Source organism: Micropterus dolomieu, linkage group LG01, assembly GCF_021292245.1.
Source record: "Micropterus dolomieu isolate WLL.071019.BEF.003 ecotype Adirondacks linkage group LG01, ASM2129224v1, whole genome shotgun sequence".
Classification (NCBI taxonomy): Eukaryota; Metazoa; Chordata; class Actinopteri; order Centrarchiformes; family Centrarchidae; genus Micropterus; species Micropterus dolomieu.
This window is the reverse complement of record NC_060150.1, coordinates 33,434,084-33,452,203: the sequence shown is the minus strand read 5'-3', so window position 1 is coordinate 33,452,203 and position 18,120 is coordinate 33,434,084. Positions and strand designations below refer to the sequence as shown.

The window sequence follows — 18,120 nt, the reverse complement described above, 5'->3', positions numbered from 1 at the left end:
CTACAGCAGACAGAAAGTTAGCGGCCAGCTAGTGAACTTTGTGGATGAGCCTGTTTAGCAGGTTTGAAGTTTTGTTTGAATGCAGCTATTGTAATAATAGTTTTTATTTTTACTTTAGCTTATAAAATACCTCTTACACCACTACAAAACATTTTTAGGCTGGTCTGTTACTTACCCCCTCGGGTAACGTTTTTTTCCCGACAGCACGTGAAGGCGCCCAAGCCAAAGTCAGTGAAGAAATCCAGCCAACCATGAGCAGGCGCGAGCGAAGGCGGGGCGGCCGGGTGGGAATATGAACAGCGCGAGCCGTGAGTTGGAGCTCAGAGGAGCTGGAGGGAAAGTAAATCGCCTTGTAGATCAACTGGTAACAGCTGATAAGTTTTATCTGCTCGTGTACAGTTACCGTAACGGGATTTCTGTTCATTCTTGATATTTCTTCTTGACTGTCTTCTTCTGTGTTTCAGATATCAGTCAAGTGTCCAGCGCTGTGCGCGTGATAGTAAGAAAAAATGTCCCAGCAAGCGGTGAACGGGGGCCCGTGCCGGGGCAAGGTGCTGACTTTGGACAACATGAACCCCAATGTGAGGCGGGTTGAGTACGCGGTCCGTGGTCCCATAGTCCAGCGGGCGATGCAGATAGAAAAGGAGCTGAAAGAGGTAAAGTCAAGTCATGTTTGGGGGAGTGCAACGCGGACCGGAGTTTGATCATGCAGGAGGAAACAAAGAAAAGAGGGTTCTTATTACAGTAGTGGTGACTGGGAATTTAGGTGAAGTTATGAAAAGTTGTTTTGTTAATTTTAATAATATCACTGTTGACGTTTTAATGTGACACCATATTTTGGGATTATTACTTATATTCATGAGGGTAAAAGCGGTTATAGGCCTAGTAAATACAAATTGATAATGGAATGTAGCCTACAGCTGTTGAACCATTTCAACAGCTGTAGGCTACATACCATTATCCTCTCCCCCACACACGATTTCACAATTTGTATTTACTAGGCTTAAGCCCTATGCTTCAGCCAACAGCCATACAAGTCATTTTTGCCTAGAGCAGATTCTTTTATCTTTTGTTTCAGACACCTTTTGGAAATTCACACTGCAGCTCCTAAAAATATTAAAAGTGCCTCTCGGTGCATTTAGGGACACACCAGCTAATGTGGACAGTGAGCAAAATAAAAAGTTATTTCCTTGTCCTGTTTCCTGAAGATATGGTGAGAAATTGAAGAGAGAGGAAAGAGAAGTAGGTAGCCCGGATGAATAAGCCTGCCTTGGACGGCGGCAGACAGGACATAGACAGTAGGTCAGCTTTTACTTTGCTTCTGCCAAACTGCAGCTCAAATCACATTCTGCTCTGGTGTCCACTGTTCTTTAAGGAAGGACAAGGTTGAACAGGAGTATTTTAAAAGCCCTAATGCAACCCTCTCCTCTGCAGTAATCATCTTCAAAAGACACGGAATTAGCTAGAGGGGACAGGTCTAGCCGGCTTTTAGTACGTTTCGTTCTGTTCTAGCCTTTGGTGGAGTGTTAATATGTAAGACGAGAGGGTACATTACATTCTCAGTCCTCCTTTGTGTCCCTGGGTTTGCAAACCTCCCTCCTCCCCACAGACGAGAGTTCATTGGAGGGAACCGCAGCTGTGGGGCCCAGTTTATCTGCAAGGAGGGTCATTACAAGCAGCCCCAGTTCTGCCAAAAGTGCCCGAGTTCTTGGTAGTCCACTTGTTTTTCCTCCACTTATAAAATGAAGGGAAAAAAAACAAATCTAATGGTCAGTGTTTGATTGAGACAACAAGAATCATTTGCTGCAACTCTTGTTTATTTGTGTTAGACAGGTCAAATCAAAAGACCAGAAGAGACAGAGAAATTTTATTAACATTAGTGTAGACAAACCTGCTTTATATATGATATGCAAGTAGTGTGTTAGGTCAACATGACATGCTCCCATTTGTGTGTTGACAAGTGTTTTTCCTGAGAAAAGGATGTTCGGAAAAGCAAGTCTCCTCTTTCCTGTTTATTTTCACATGTTAAGCAAATTCAAGCGAAAGCTATGTGAAATCCAGGAGTTCTGAGCGGTCAGGAGGGTTTGCATCACTGCAGTTGCCCAGTCATTTGTGGGGTTGCTTCCTGTCAGATCTGTGACTGGAACACTTTTCCTGACTGCTCAGCAGATTTTATGCAAGTGTGTGTTTTTGTGCATGCAAGCGCTGGTGTGGCGATGACCCTTATAAATCCTTACCCAGACATCTGGCATGACCGTGCTCTCACTGCAGTAATCTAATTCAGGCTTGTTTGTTACATCACAGAAAATTTCTTATTCACCCCCCCCCTTACATTTCTTCTATTCCCCTCTTGAGTAAATTTGGAGGGTTGTTTTCATCTCAGTTATCATACTGTTCGAAATAGTACGGAATTTGATAAATCATGTGAGCGAAGCTGCTGCGGTTATCAGTTTGCTTTAGATAGAGCAGTTCCAATTACTCTAGCATGACTGAACGCTGTTAGAGGGACGCCAATTTCAGATTATATCATAAGACTAAGTGAAATGTGAATTAAGGCCAGGCTCCATTCAGGTCCGATGGCCCATGGCGTTTCTTGGCCTGGTTCACTGGTCCGTCCTGTGTAATAATCAGTGCCTGGTGCTGAGTGAGCAGGAGAACGCAGCGCTGAGCCAGGAGGGAACCGACTGGCTCCTCTCTTTCTCCGAGAACAGCAGCCTCTTTGTTGCTCGAGAAGGAGGCATGGACTTAAAAGGGGACGTGATGCTTCCAGTTATTTAGATTTCAAAAAAGCTCCCATCGGACTTAACGCCAACCCAAAGAACCTTGTAGGCCTCACAAGGACATAGCAATGATAATATTGACTCAAAAGGATCCTGTGCCCTTGGAGGCCTTTTCCCTGGTATTTGTTCATGTAGAACATGCTTGATAATGACAAGGATCATGTGTGTTTAATCTATTATATAACATATTGCGTTGTAGTGCATGAGTGTATTCATGTTATGTAGAGATTCAGTGTGACAAAGGAAAACCAAAAGTGCTTTATTGGTTTGCTGTTCGAACTCTCCAGAGTGGCATTGAAGACATGATGATAAATGGCTGGCCTGTGTAGTATTATGGAGTGTATTACCACTCCATAGTCCACTTATATTAAGAATGGGAAATGTTGTGAAGTGGCTATAAGCCTCCGTGTGACTACAGTTCTGTTGTAATGAGAGCACCAGCTTTCTGCTGGTATACCTTAATGAAAAGATAATAGCAATTTGATAACCACCAAGACATGTTGGCATCCACCCATCTTTCTAAGGTAGGTTTTGGCAAAGAGCGTTATATCACATCACAGGCTGGCAGAAGACAACATTTTCCCAAGAAGCTTTTAAAACGAATGAACAGAGACACACGGGTTCCACCCAGGCGGGTGTTCTTTTTGTTGTTTTTTCTGGCACTTCTCTGTCAATCATTTGACATTTTTGTGTGCTTTTGTATCTCTGCTTTGTGCAGCGTTGACTTGACTTGAAAAGGGTTTGTAAAACTAATCCTCCTTGTAGTGTCTGAACCTGTACATGAAAGTCCAGATTTGGATGTGTTTCATTGAGCCAGGCACTTCTTCTGTACTCTACAGCAAGAGAAGCGGTGGGCTAAAGGGAGAGCTGTGTAACGTCAAACATTTACCATTGTTCTTTGAGTAGAATATGAGGAACATGATTATGCTGTCCAAGTTTTAATTCAGTTTCTATTCTACACCTCTGAAAATATGAATTTCTAAACATTTCAAATAATGTTATTGCACACTTTAAGTTTTGTTTGATGTTGTTCCATCACATTTCACATCAGCATGCAGTTAAATTTAATGACTTTTAGTTTAATGATGTGATTTTTAATGTGCAAACTCCTCATGATTATCACAATATCTACTTAAACCTTATTGTTTTGCCCATGCTTAACAGTAACAGGGGACATCCATTGTCACATTACCTCATCTGATAAACGGCAACAGCTGCAGCATGTTGGGACCAGCAAACAGACTTACAGGCACCAAACCAGAGTTCACAGGTCCAATTAGGTCAAAGAGCAGAAGGTGAAGAACTTGCTGATTCAATGAAGATCTTATCATAATAACCTTTAATGATCTGAAAAGCTGTTGGAGGAATGTCTGAGGCTTGCAGCCACAATCAGTAAATGAAATCTATAGTTTGGGGAAACTAATGTAGGTGTGCAAAATAAGCGCCGAAAGAAGTCTTCAGTGCTCCTTCCCAGTTACTCCTTACTTACGTGTCCAGACACATCCTGGTTGTTGAAGTGATGTCACTACATGTGAGAGATAACAGGAAGTCACAGGTTCTCTCCTCTTTACACGGTCTCAGTAATTTTCAACACCTATTTCTTAATTTGTGCCCAGAGGCTTGATTGCTCTGTCTTTATCTTTCCAGGGAGTCAAGAAGCCTTTCACAGAAGTCATCAAGGCTAACATAGGTGACGCCCACGCTATGGGTCAGAAACCAATCACATTTTTCAGACAGGTAGGACCACTCTGTACAGTTTTCAGTTTCCTCGTTGTAATGAAACGCTAAACTGGACTACATCGTAGAGACTGAAAGTGTGAGGAATGCTTGTTAATGTGAGGTATATTGTGATTTTTCTCTCCACCTCTCTCAGGTCATGGCTCTGTGTTCTTACCCTGAACTCTTAGAAGACAACAAGTTTCCAGAGGACGCCAAGAACAGAGCGCGACGTATTCTCCAGGCCTGCGGAGGTCACAGTATAGGTCAGACAACTCCCCCTCACTCCGCCAATCCACATTTATATCGCCTCCATTTGCCTACTCATTAATGTCTTTGGACAGCTGAGTCTGTACACTATTTAAACAGAGCATCAACTGATCGATGTAGTATGTTCTGTTGGACTCAAAGGTCATTTTAATGTTTTCAAGGGGCCTACAGTGCGAGCCAGGGCATTGAGTGCATCCGTCAGGATGTGTCGCGCTACATAGAGAAGAGAGATGGTGGAATCTCCTCCAACCCTGACAATATCTACCTCTCTACTGGGGCCAGTGATGCCATCGTGGTACGGTTTCACATTTTATTGTCTCTCCTGCAGAAAAGTGCTGACCTACTGTAGTTCAGGCATTTTGCCTTAATCCGGCACCGATGACATGGACTGGCCGATGAATCTGTTGTTTACTCAGCTTCTGTTAATTATACACTTGGCTGTACTTTGCACATGTGTGACCTTACTCCACCCGAAGACCTTTGTCACTGTCAATACAGCGTTCTCCAGTGGTATGCAACCTAATCAGGCTACTGAATAGAGATGGGCATGTAAAGGTGGGGCTGGGCAATAAAACAACAATGATAATTATTGTGATATAATTTCCCTCAATAACTATATATCAAATGTCCAATAAATGTTTGATTTAATTCATTGGGATCATGAACAAATTAGCAGCTAAATTTTTCTCTTAAGATATTTACTTTGTTGAGGAAAAAGGACTTCAAAAAACATTTTACTTATTTTTACTCATGCATATTTGTTGGAAAAACGATTTTATCATCAATTGTTTTGAATGTTCTACCTAAAACGTGTTAAGTGATCCATTATTTGGCATGAAGCATCATGTTCTGACCACAATGAATAGTTTAAAACCACATCGTGATAACACTGTTGGCCATATCAGCCAGCCTTGTGTAAAGGGCAGATAGCGTTCAACGTTTTCAGACATAACTCAGTCTAACATCACAGGCAGATTGGCAACCAGGCGTAAGAGTGATGTTTGGAAGCATTTCAACAAAATAAAGGAAATGTCTGTGCAGTGCAAGCTATGTAATGTTAAACTTTTGTGTTCAAGAACAACTAGTTTGATGATTAACCATTTGCGCATTAAGCACAGGGAGAAAACAGCGGAGTCAGATAACAGGAAATCTCAAAGTTTGTCTATGGATTTTCATTACAGGCTGATCTCTACAGTCTTGTACAGCTCACGAAATGTGACCCCTACCCGCAAATTTTTATTTGGGTGTTCATTTCGGACCCAATTCCTACAGTAGATTTTTATTTTTTTACTCCAGTACTCCCGTACTCAAATAATTGAATGCAAGTACTCGAAAATAAACATTACTTAAAATGCTCATCCCTACTACCAAATGACCTACTGTTGCCTGCTTTTAAACTGGGACATTATAGCAAACAATGGAGGTGCTTATGTTTACTCTGCTGTCAAAGTACATAAAGTAGATAAGTCTTGTCAGATTAATTAGTTGTCTGGATGCTAAATTACCAGAGCTGATTGGTTGTACAGCTACCTTCCTTATTAGATACTGTAACTGCTTTTCTGACATTAAAGGGACCATTCTGACAGTTTACATACTGCACATTTTTTCCAAATATCGTCTGCTGTAATTAATCCTACCCTCTCAACTTTCATCCTTTCTTCAGCACTGCCCCCTCTGTTGTGTTTTCTACTCACCCTCTCTTCTCCTGCCTACCCTTCCTAATCTCAGACCATGCTGAAGTTGCTGGTGTGTGGCGAGGGTCGCGACCGTACAGGAGTGATGATCTCTATTCCCCAGTATCCTCTGTACTCAGCCGCCCTGGCAGACCTGGGCGCCGTGCAGATCAATTACTACCTGGACGAGGAGAAGTGTTGGAGTCTGGATGTTATAGAGCTCAGGAGAGCCCTCAATGAAGCCAGGAAGCACTGCAATCCCCGGGTCCTCTGCATCATCAACCCTGGAAACCCCACCGGTACGTCTGGCGATGGTAGTTTGTGTTTGAGACAAAAGAGTTTGTAAGTTTGTCTTTTGATTTACATCATGAAACCATGGTTGTCCCCTGTGATAGGTCAGGTCCAGAGCAGACAGTGCATTGAAGATGTGATCCGATTTGCTAAGGAGGAGCATCTCTTCCTGATGGCTGATGAAGTAATTATACCCCAGTGTTATTTCCTCAATTCAGAGGTTTTTCACTCTGTTTCCTCTGTCTTCAGGAACAAAACTAGTGATACCAAAAGAGGCTGCCGTCCTGCTTTCACATCACTTTTCGGCATATGACCAGAATTATAATTATCTTTTTTCTACCCACACACAGAGCAGCGCCACCAACCAATTTTCCGTCCCCCTCATGTGTTTACACAAAAGAGTGATCAGCAAAACATAATTAACAATAACAAAAATGTACCTTTCAGTCGTCCTTGTTGATAACCGAATACATGAAGTGGTTTCCAAAATATATAATAAAATTCTTTTTTTGAAAATGGTGACATACCTTATTTAATTGTACATAAGGGCATATATACATAATCATGTACATAAGTTAAATACAGTATCAGTGATATGTGCACATGCCTTTTTATTTTTTTTTTTTATATGCATAATGATGTGTTTTCCCATTTTAGGTCTACCAGGATAATGTGTATGCAGAGGGCTGTAAGTTTCACTCCTTTAAGAAGGTGTTGTTTGAGATGGGACCAGAGTACTCCAGTATAGTGGAGATGGCCTCCTTCCACTCCACCTCCAAATGCTACATGGGAGAGTGAGTAGCTACACACACATCATACATCAGGTTATCTTGTATATTTATACTCAAATGACTCTTACAGTTGTTACTTCTAAGACGTAAGCTCCTGTTGCAGAGTATACTTTGTGTTTAACTTACTCCTTTCCTCTGTTTGCGCTTATCAGGTGTGGATTCCGTGGAGGCTACATGGAGGTGATTAACATGGACCCCGAGGTGAAGGCCCAGCTCACCAAACTGGTATCGGTGCGTCTGTGCCCCCCCATCCCCGGACAGGCTCTCCTGGACTTGGTGGTCAACCCCCCGCAGCCCGATGAGCCCTCCTACACCACGTTTATGAAGGTCTGAAAAACACACCCATATGACTTATGTAAACACTTGTAAACACCACGCCATACACATCCATCCACATAAAGCCTGTACGGAGTGAGCTGAATTTGAACTCCTCACACGGCACTCAGTAGGTTGTGAATAATCAGCTTTTGAATTCTGTACATTCTGTGAATTCATTGCTACTACGTGTGTTTAGTTGTTTCTGTTAGAACATAATATATAATTTAGAGATGTTTTACAACTTAAAGAGGAGAAAAGAGGTTTGAGATGAAGTGGAAGCATTGTGTAGTCAAGGAAGGAGGATGGACAATAGTGTGTCCATGAGTTATATGAGTTTGTCTTTGTAGCTGCATCTACTTGCATGACTGGCCTAGCAAGAGATTTGATTACAGCCTATAGCAACCAGCACACCAGGGGCCTGTACCACGAAGCGAGTTCAACATACCCAAGATGTCTTTCAGTTATCTGGCTTAACTAACCCTAACAATCGCGGTCGGGATCAGCGGTACCACGAAGCTGGTTATCAACTCGGTAACTCAACCCAGGGTTTCCCAATCCGGCCGTGAGCCCGTTCACATAAAAGAGGCGGTGTTGGCAGCAGATGACCGATCGCAGACGTGAACAAGTCTACTGGCAGCAGAGTGGCATATTTTACAAATGAGCAAACTGTAACACTAAAGAAATGTGACATGGGCCTAGTCTAAGTAGCACAGCTGCAGCTGACCAATGCAGGGAGACAAAAATTCGCAGACAGTGTGAATGCCTAAATGAACAGGCGTGGTCTATAATATTGCGTTGATTTGATATGTTCTTATGAGCTGTATGAAAATATCAGCCTTATTCTTTCAGCTCGGCTGTGTCAGCGTTTCCACATTAAAAGACACGGACTGTTCCACCTCACTTTAAAAAACTGCTCGTCACTTCAAAAATTTGATTAATTTATTTAACACACTCAAAAGTGTTCCAAACATTGTCCTAAATTAACTTCATAAAGCAATGAAACGAAAACTCCATTCATGCCATAAAATGTGCTCAGATAGTGGTTGAAAGACTGAATCTCAACATTTAGGATGCTGAAAACTCACTTCATTACCTGCGCCCACATCGCAAATGGTGGGGAGGTAGGCTACATGACCAGTCTCTGTAGTAGGCCTATATGAAAGCTACTAACCTAAAATAGATAGCCTACGTTCAAAAAAAAATTTAGTATTTAAATATCCCTACCAAACTGCTCATAATATTCAGCCTAACATAAGAACAATGAAACCCATTTATTTTAACGGCTGCGACAGGCTGTGTGAAACGGACTGGGAGCAAATAAAAAATATTCAACAAATTTCAAAGCAAGTAAGTAGGCTTACTGTAAAAACCTGTAGGCAACAATCGCCTAAGGCCTTTAATCAGTCTCCGTAGGATGATATGGCTTTAGCCTACAAGAGTTTCTCCACATCACCGCAGCAAACATAAAGCAGCCTATAAAACAGTCTGTGGGATTTCCTACAGATGGTGATGTCATTTTTCAAGAGAGCTGATTGGTCAGTAGGGGGCGTTTTCATAGGGTTGATCTCTTATTTGGAACCTCACCGGAGCAGGTTAGCAGTTCAGCAAAGGTTGCCATGGCGATCTACCCCGGTAAGAAGTGAACCACCTTTGTGGTACTGAAAACCCAGGGTTGACCCCGAAGTTACCTGGATAAGCTCAAATCCTGCTTCGTGTACAGGCCCCTGGCCTTGCGCCAGCATACCAGTCACCCCAGCAGAAGGATGTATCCATATATCATGGATTGTATCTGAGACTTTGGTTGTATTTGGAATACTTCAAACAACTTAATAGAGCAATTCAGTTTTATCAAACAAGGCAAAAAGACAACAATCAATTGCATTTGGGCACCAGAACAAAGCAGCAAACACACAGGTCACAATGCAGGGACCATAATTCAAGAAGATAAATAAACGCTCCGTATAGCATTTTCGACCACTCAAAGCACTTTTACACTACATCTGCATTCACCATTCACTGATCCTAAGTGCTCAAACAGAAACTAACATTCACACTCATACACTGGCGGAACAGCCACCAGGGGCAATTTGGGATTGAACCGCCGACCTTCTGATTAACGGGCAAACCGCTCCACCTCCTGAGCCACAGCCACCCTTATAGATAAATAGATAATAAATATTAAGTAAATAAATACATACAGAGGTTTACGCCTGGCACATGTCTAGTTGCTGCTGTCAACAGTATTTAAAAGCCTGATGGCAGAAGGAATAAAATAATTTGCATGCATTTGTTAGTTTTTCTTGGGGGGCGAGGTAGCGCCGTCCTGAGGGCATTAAACAGAATTCCTGACTAAGACCATGTTCATGGAAATGCTCAGGTCTGTCTGCTGAACTCCAATAATCTTGGAGCAGATTTTAACAATGCTGCAGAGGCTATTCTTGTCCTTCACAGACAATCCATAAAACCAGCAGATAGAAGAAAATGTTTAAAGACTTTCAATAAACGAATAATAACCGTTACATAAGATACTCTGGGAAACATTAAAATAATTTAGCGTCCGCATCAAGTGGATTCTATGCTGTCCCCGCTTAGCGATAGACTCTGTGTCTTTGTGAAACTTGAGGTTGGAGTCAAACATGGTTCCTAAGTACTTATGTGTCTCTACAATTTCAACATTTTCACCATGAATAATGCTGGCTTCTGGGTTAAAACTGTTCTTCCTAAAATCAATGATTAACTCCTTAAGTGCAATTTATACTTCAAATTGACGGCGTAGCCTCTGCGTAGCCCCCTACCTATTTGTACTATGTTTTGTCACATGAAGGTAGGTAGTTATCATCACACCACTTCACAAATGCTGATAAGGCACTCCCATGACCCGATTGAGCCCCCTGAAGAAGTGACAGTAGGGCAGTGTCATCAGAAAATTTTACAAGATAGCTACCCTGTTGGAAGTCCTGCAGTTATCTGTGTACATAATAAAGAGCTAAGCACAAAGGACACAGCCCTGCGGAGAACTTGTGTTTGAAGTGATGATACTGGACATGTGGCCATTCACAAATACCTGCTGGAGTCTAAGAGCAACAATAAAATCTGATCAGGTAGATTAAAATAAGAGGCAAGTCGCTCAATTAAAATATGAGGCTGCATCTTGTTAAAAGCTGAAGAAACATCAGCAAATACAAGTCTTGCATGTGATTTGTTTTTTTTGTTTTTTTTCAAGGTGCTTGTATAATCTGTCTAAAATGAAGATCTTAGAGTCATCCACACCTTTCCCAGCTTCAGTATTTTCTCGAAATCTTTTATCACAAGTGATGTTAATGCAACTGGTCTGAATTCTTTCAGTTATGTTGGATTATTGGATTTCGGTACAGGTATTATAGTTGATGTTTTCCGTGACCTGCTTGGTCTCACAGGAAGACTGATTAATTGATGCCATTGATTTTATACCTGTCTAGGCAGCCCTGAGGTCCCCTCTAATATACAGACTTACAATTTCAGTTCAAGTCACATATTGTTCATATGTCCTCAAAGTTTTTTTTTTTTTAGATTGCAGTGATTAAAATCTCCCAGGATAAACCTGGATGCCTCTGGGCAGATGTTTCCAATTTATGCGTGACATCAGTGATCAGCTGGGCAGCAGCTGTGACATTGGATCTTGGGTGATTGAAATGCACGAGGCAAGTAAAAGGGGCGGAGAGAAAAGGTCAATAATTCCACATCTGTAGTACATGTCTTCTCTCTGAACAGTGTTACAGTACCATTTGTTTACGTAGAAGCACACAGTTCCTCCTCGGTTTTTGCCGGTGATCTGCGGTGACCGGTCCGAGTCCGGGTCTGCATCACAGAGCCATGTTTAGGTGAAGGCAAGGACACAAGTGTCTTTTACTTCCCCTTTAAACTTGGCGTATGTTTGACTGTATGTCTGACAGCAGGACTGAAGGAATAGATGTACTACTCCCTCCTGCCTGCAGAGGGTGTAGTTTACACTGAAACAAGCATTGTTGGAGACTGATTGACAGAGTAGTTCAGGGTGTTAGGTGCCTTAGATGGTAGGCTGCATGTTGTCGTGCCGCCATTGGCCACAAGGAGGAGAGAAGCCTGATAATCACTGGGTTCAGTCCGACAGTTGGATCGTCTGAAGTCCACATCAAAACCAGATTCAATAATGTTCCATCCCATTTGAACGGCTTCTCCAAAGACAACCTGTGTTGTCCAAAATGTGGAGAAGTCAACCAGTTTTATCCTTTAAAGCAACGATCATCCCACAATGTGTTGTACACCCATTCAGCCATAAAGTTGGGGAAATAATCGTGTATTAAACTAGTACTGATATTTACACTTTGCTGGCAGTGATAAACTTGGGAAATATATTGATTTTTATGAGTTAAATGTGGAGCATGTGAACACACCAATCGTTTTTGTTGGTGTGAGGTCAGCAAGTCTTGTGCGCAGGTTCAGCCTGACCCTCAGGTCCTCTCAAAGACCCCCCTTCACAGCTGATCCAGCATCAGATGTAAAACACATAAAAAAATTTTTTTATTTGTTTTTGTATATTGTTGCGGATTTGAATTCATGTGACCTTCCACCCCTGACAGCTTTAACTTCTGCTTCCCATTCAGGAGCGGACAGCTGTGCTAGCAACTTTAGCAGAGAAGGCCAGGCTAACAGAGGAGGTCTTCAACACGGTACCCGGTATCACCTGTAACCCTGTGCAGGGGGCAATGTACACCTTCCCCCGCATCACTCTGCCTCAGAAGGTCATCGACAAGGCAAAGGTCCGCACTGCACACATACACGCCTTACTTCACTGACGAACACCACCCTGATTTACTTGTGTGTTTCCATCCACAGGAGGAGGGCCAGGTCCCAGACATGGTCTACTGTATGAGGCTGCTGGAGGAGGAGGGTATCTGCCTGGTGCCGGGTAGTGGCTTCGGCCAGAGAGAGGGAACCTTCCACTTCAGGTCAGTACAGCTAAACTGGCGGCCTCAGTTCCATCTCTGTATGGTCCTGGGTATTTTACTGATTCAATGTTAGTTTAAAAGTTTTGTTGTCATAAAAGTAATTTGGAGTTCAGTTCAGTGCCTTCAAGTGTAGTATTGCTTCTGATTTAACCACATCTTTGACAGTACTGCTGGGAAACTGCCCCTCATGCTGTTGCCTCTTCCTTTGTCCAGGATGACCATCTTGCCTTCTACTGAGAAGTTGAAGATCGTACTGCAGAAGATCTGCGAGTTCCACCTGCGGTTCACGCGAGAGTTTTCTTAACGACCCCCCCAACTTTCAAGAACCAACTCATATTCTGTGCCAGTATCGTCAAGTGCCTTTATGTGAAGGAGGCAATGTTAACCTCCTACAATGCACATCTCTCAGCTCAAAGCTGGATTCTCGCTAGTTCAGACGTTTAAAGACACTTTGACATCAGTGAAGAACTTTGAATGTTCCCTTGTTTAGACCGAGTGAAAGCTAGTCCTGCTCATGTGTTCGTACATGTGATTTTCAGTACATGATGCACTTTCCCAAAGTATTACTGGGCCAGGTTTTTGTTCAAAAATATTTAGTTCTGACTGTGTTACCTATAGGGTTTAAGATATCTTCAGATGTTGTCACAGAAGCTGCTATGGGAGCATCTCTCTCCCAGCAAAGACTTATAATACAGCCAAATTAGGTAGAAGTATCAATTTAATAACTTGTGATTAATCTGATTTGGCTGTAGAGCCATTTGTTTTACTAATGTTTAAATTGTTCTTAAATGTGATTAAAAAAAAACTTGATTTTGTTATACACTTGTTTTCTGAAATGTATGCAGTGCCAGCTCTTACATTTGGAATATATTTGCAAAACCTTTTCCAGCTTCACATTGTTTCTGTAAATCAATACAAAGTAAAGAGTCAGTGAAGTGCTGGCTCACAAAGCCGCCATCATTTTAAAGTTTTATTTAAAAAGTGTAAATTATCAGTGCTTACATGCTTTTAGAAACAGAAGAAAGCGGAATCTCATGGAATGAAACAGAAACTAAAACAATGATTGAAAATTTTAATCACAGCAACTCAGTAACACAGTTTAACTCCGCTGTATTCCCTTCACCTTCCCAGAGGCCTCAGCGTCAAGACTCTCCCCGAGCGTGGAAAAAGAGTTCTTAGCTACTCGTGTAGATATATTTTCAAAGTTCATCTCTCTTCTGTGATAGCTTTGTGGCATGCTTTTCTATGAACTTGCTGAGCCCGTCTACTGTTCTGTCTCCACCTTCTAATTTGACAGGGTTCTGCTTGCTGTTGCTTGGTGCAAAGTATATCGTAGGGAAACCTTCCACTTTGTAGCTCTCATTTGGCACATCGTTGGCTGTGGCGTCCATCTTGGCGATCACCAGGTTCTTCTCCCCTTTGTACTTCTTGCCCAGGGCCAAATAATCAGGCTCTAGTTTCTTACAGTGGCCGCACCAGGGAGCGTAAAACTCGATCAGGACGTCCTTCTGGGTATCCATGATGATCTCGTCAAAGGTCTTTCCGACCACAACCTTAACTGGTCCTTTGTTGTTCTTTGGCACTGGCTGGGATTTGATGATGGGTTTGAGCTTTCCTGTGGACAGAAGTTAGAATTTCAGAACAAGTGTGAAACTTAGCTTTTATCAAAACATTTAAGACAGCGCATGTTACTGGTGAAAGACTGCATGTGCCTCACACAGCTCATCAGACTAATAGATCAGGGCTAATGAGACATGCTACTTCTACATGATCCTTCATCATTCGGTAAACAAACTCAACACTCACCTTTCTTGAAAGCCACAACAAAGTCTCTCAGCACCTCAGAGTCAAACTCCTCTGGCTCCATGGCAAACTTTTTGCCTCCGTCTGCCAGAATTCCCACATTCACTTCCTCTCCGCTCTCGCTCAGGCCCAGGCTCTTCAGCTCTTCTGCAAAGTCCTCCTCATCAGCGATGGCAAATGTGTATTCTGGGAAGTCCTTGGCAACCTCAAGCACCTTGGACCTCCAGAACTGCGTAGCTAAAAATTTAAAAACAAATAAGGTACATTTGTTACTGTGAATTCATTATGACACCATTATATGCTGAGCACAAACCTACAACCAAACTCACATTAAAGAAAGTAAAATTTATTACACCAGCACTCATAAGACAGTGGATTACTGTCTGTTTAGTAAAATCCCAGGTCAAACCGACCAATTTAAATATGAGAAACTCACCTTTCCTGTAGTCAAAGCTGAAGTCAACTCCATAGTACACAACCACCAGGGGTCTTTTGGTGTAGCGCTTGGCATCATTGCTTGGTTTTCTGTGACCCACCAGAGGAATCGCATGCTTTTTGAAGAACTCCTGCACGTCTGACACCGATGTAGAGTCCTGTGTGATAAACAAATTGTTTCTTAAGTTCAAATCTGACTTTTCCAAATCTATCAGCTTACTTACTGCTAATCTAGTCTATTTTTACACCGATACTACAACTGAAAGAATGCGGAGGCACTTAAGATTCAGTTTCATACCCCATGAAACCAATTCAAATCACAACTAGTTAAAAAAAAAAAAAAAAAAAAAAAAGTTTAAAATGGTAAAACAGCAGTACCTTCACTGCCAGTGTGTGCGATGCTGGCTCGTACTTTGAGTGGAACTTTTCAGGGTGAACAACAACAATCTGACCAGGCGAAGCTTTGAGCAGTTTCATCACTTCGGAGCTGAAGGAGTGACGGAAGGTGAAGTCTTCCCTCAGTGCATTACCTGCAAGACAGACAGGCAGCAATAAAAGAACCAGCCACATGTCCATGTGAAGAACAACAAGAGTTTAGGACAGACGGTGCTCTCACCACACAAATATTAGAACTTAGACAGTGATGGATATATAGCGCACACAGAAATGCAGTTATTGTTTAGCGTCACTCAAACTGCACATTCAGTGGTGACATAATTGGTGAGATGCTCTGAACACATTCTCCAGCTCGTGGTACTTACAAGCCTCAACGTAGATCTCATAACCTGCATCCTGTTCACTGGAGAACAGGCCGACTATGACAGCATCGTCGCCATCCTTGATGAGCTCCTGCACCTGTTTGACTGCCTGGACCTGCTTGGAGGGAGGCCCTGCCTGCTCACTCATGAAGTCAACAATGCCTACAGGGAAAGAATAATAATAAAAAAAAAAAATTATATATAAAATGCGTACACAGGCCTGCATACATAGAAAACAGCGAGGATAGACCCGGTAGTATAAATTACATCACGCAGCAAGAGACCTACCGTGCTGCTCTCTGGGTCCGTTGTAGTCGAACACCTTGCCCTTCCTGAAGATCTTGAGGGTGGGATAGCCTGTAACATCAAAACGTGAGGCGATGTCACTCTCCACAGTGGCGTCCACCTTGGCCAGGGGAATGGGAGGAGATTGCTTGCTCAACTCCTTGGCTGCCTTCTCGTACTCTGGAGCCAAACGCTTACAGTGTCCGCACCTAGAGGTCAGTTATAACAGGCACATAATTAGGGGGAAGGTTTCATTTGTCTTTACAGCCACTATTAATAGGCTCAGCTAGCACGTCAATGGATGCCAGTGTCTGATCTGTATTTTATAATTACAAGTGTTCTGACTGACCATGGAGCGTAGAACTCCACCAGGATGATGTCCGCGTTGTTAACGATCTCATCAAAGTTGTCCTTGGTCAGCACCAGCGTCGCCTCAGGAGGGGGCTTCCAATCTGGATGAGCCACCTCTTTCATTCGTGCCACAATAGCTGCAACACACAGGCATCCGCCACATTACTGCCAACTCTTCTCAAAAAGGGAGGTCAGGTTTGGTTTGGGAAACCGTGACAATATTTAAAATTAATTACTTATTCCTACCCTTCTCTGTCCTTTCTCCGTCGTAGTCCAGGGGCTCCCCGTTTTTCAGGATCTTGATGGTGGGATAGCCCGACACCTCGAACCTGCTCGCTAACTCAGTGGCTACTGTTGCGTCCACTTTGGCCACAGGTAGAGGAGGGTCGTTCTCCTTAAGAGTCTGAGCGATTTTTTCATACTCTGGGGCAAACTGTTTGCAGTGGCCACACCTTAAGAAGGAAACAAAGAATACAGAAATATTGAAACATTTGCAGGGACATGGAAAGTAAGAAGCACGCTGTAAAATCTTTGAATAGGGAATGGGCTGGAGCAGAGAAATAAAGTGGAATAACAGACATACCAAGGGGCATAAAACTCAACCAGGACTGTGTCTTTGCCCTCAATGAAAGTGTCATAGTTGCGGTCGGTGAGAACCAGCACTCCATTCTCTTCTTTCACCTCGGTGTCATCTTCATCATCATCATCCTCCTCCTCCTCCTCATCGTCGCTGTCCTCTTCATCAGTCTCCTCCTTCTCCTCTGCAACATCTAGCAGCAAAAAATAAAAAGGACAAGTTTATTCCAGAGGAGTAACGTTACAAGCTCAGACAGCGAGTTAAAAAATGTTTGTTTTAGTCCTTATAGATGAAAGGAAACAAAGCGAGTATAGACACAACATGTAGCATGAAGCATGAAGAGATAGCAACACACGTCCTGTTTGTAACTGAAGGAATGTCACGATGTTGCACACTAACAATGTAACGTTGGAGCAGAAATGGGACCAGCTCAGTTATGATTTTGGATATGCCTCACGTCAGCTACAAGCCGGGTACCTGCATATTTGTATATGGTCGGCAGTCCTATTGACATGAGCTGACCTGTCCTGTTTGCTAGCGTGCTAACAGATCTAGCTAATTCTACAGTAACTGAGCCAGCTGGTTTGCATAACAGTAACTTGCCGGAAACACCCGCCGGCAGAGACACTACTTCACATAAATAACTCGTTCACTTGTGATAGACGCCACAAGGCTGTCAAAAGGCTCAGACTTACCATCTTCACATCTGCTGACAGTCGCAAAATGTGCAACGCCGAGCAACACAATCAGCAGCAGAGCAGCCTTCTTCATTGTGCACAGACGACGTGTTCACGACGCGCTTCTTCGAAGTAGCCGGCTAATTAACTTAGCTAATAATGCTGATGAATATCATCAAAACACTGTTTGCTGCACAGACTCGCTGTCCGGATCAATACTGACGTGTGGCTGTGGCTCGCCTTTGGCTCGTGGCTTCATACAAATTAATCACTTCTGAAATCACGCACGCCTCCTCCTCCGTCTGGAACTTGTCTGACTTGCCACGTTCTGATTGGTCGTCATCGTCGGCTGTCCTCCAATCATAATTCGCCACTCAATTATACGTTGGAGGATGCTATTGGGTACTTTTATTTATTGTTTCCTTCCT

The 18,120-nt window shown here is 42.8% G+C and overlaps 2 protein-coding genes across 3 annotated transcripts; one reads left to right on the top strand and one right to left on the bottom strand.

The window, feature by feature from the left end:
* The first annotated feature begins 265 nt into the window (after nucleotides 1-265).
* si:ch211-217a12.1 (alanine aminotransferase 2-like) lies at nucleotides 266-13,624 on the top strand. 2 transcript variants are annotated; one of them, XM_046065833.1, is made up of 12 exons: nucleotides 266-364; nucleotides 465-656; nucleotides 4,428-4,517; nucleotides 4,654-4,762; nucleotides 4,928-5,061; nucleotides 6,495-6,738; nucleotides 6,835-6,914; nucleotides 7,388-7,524; nucleotides 7,674-7,848; nucleotides 12,462-12,617; nucleotides 12,694-12,806; nucleotides 13,020-13,624. In XM_046065833.1, exons 2-12 carry the CDS (start codon nucleotides 510-512, stop codon nucleotides 13,108-13,110), a joined length of 1,476 nt encoding a protein of 491 aa, XP_045921789.1. In that variant the 5' UTR covers nucleotides 266-364; nucleotides 465-509; the 3' UTR covers nucleotides 13,111-13,624. The 2 variants fall into 2 exon arrangements, with proteins under 2 accessions (XP_045921789.1, XP_045921782.1); XM_046065826.1 differs by having other exon boundaries at nucleotides 320-340.
* Nucleotides 13,625-13,742: 118 nt separating this feature from the next.
* pdia4 (protein disulfide isomerase family A, member 4) lies at nucleotides 13,743-17,971 on the bottom strand. The gene is made up of 10 exons (XM_046065782.1): nucleotides 17,711-17,971; nucleotides 17,022-17,208; nucleotides 16,685-16,890; nucleotides 16,437-16,575; nucleotides 16,091-16,296; nucleotides 15,806-15,964; nucleotides 15,423-15,574; nucleotides 15,046-15,202; nucleotides 14,613-14,846; nucleotides 13,743-14,421 (listed from the first exon to the last, which is right to left on the bottom strand). Exons 1-10 carry the CDS (start codon nucleotides 17,784-17,786, stop codon nucleotides 14,006-14,008), a joined length of 1,932 nt encoding a protein of 643 aa, XP_045921738.1. The 5' UTR covers nucleotides 17,787-17,971; the 3' UTR covers nucleotides 13,743-14,005.
* Between the last annotated feature and the right edge of the window lie 149 nt (nucleotides 17,972-18,120).

Coding starts and splice junctions, on each gene's coding strand:
- pdia4 (XM_046065782.1), bottom strand. CDS start 17,786: ATGAAGAAGGCTGCTCTGCTGCTGATTGTGTTGCTCGGCGTTGCACAT. Junction 16,297..16,436: donor GTGGAGTTCTACGCTCCATG/GTCAGTCAGAAC, acceptor ACTGACCTCTAG/GTGCGGACACTGTAAGCGTT. Junction 14,422..14,612: donor TGTTGTGGCTTTCAAGAAAG/GTGAGTGTTGAG, acceptor TTCTGTCCACAG/GAAAGCTCAAACCCATCATC.
- si:ch211-217a12.1 (XM_046065833.1), top strand. CDS start 510: ATGTCCCAGCAAGCGGTGAACGGGGGCCCGTGCCGGGGCAAGGTGCTG. Junction 4,763..4,927: donor CTGCGGAGGTCACAGTATAG/GTCAGACAACTC, acceptor AATGTTTTCAAG/GGGCCTACAGTGCGAGCCAG. Junction 7,525..7,673: donor TCCAAATGCTACATGGGAGA/GTGAGTAGCTAC, acceptor TGCGCTTATCAG/GTGTGGATTCCGTGGAGGCT.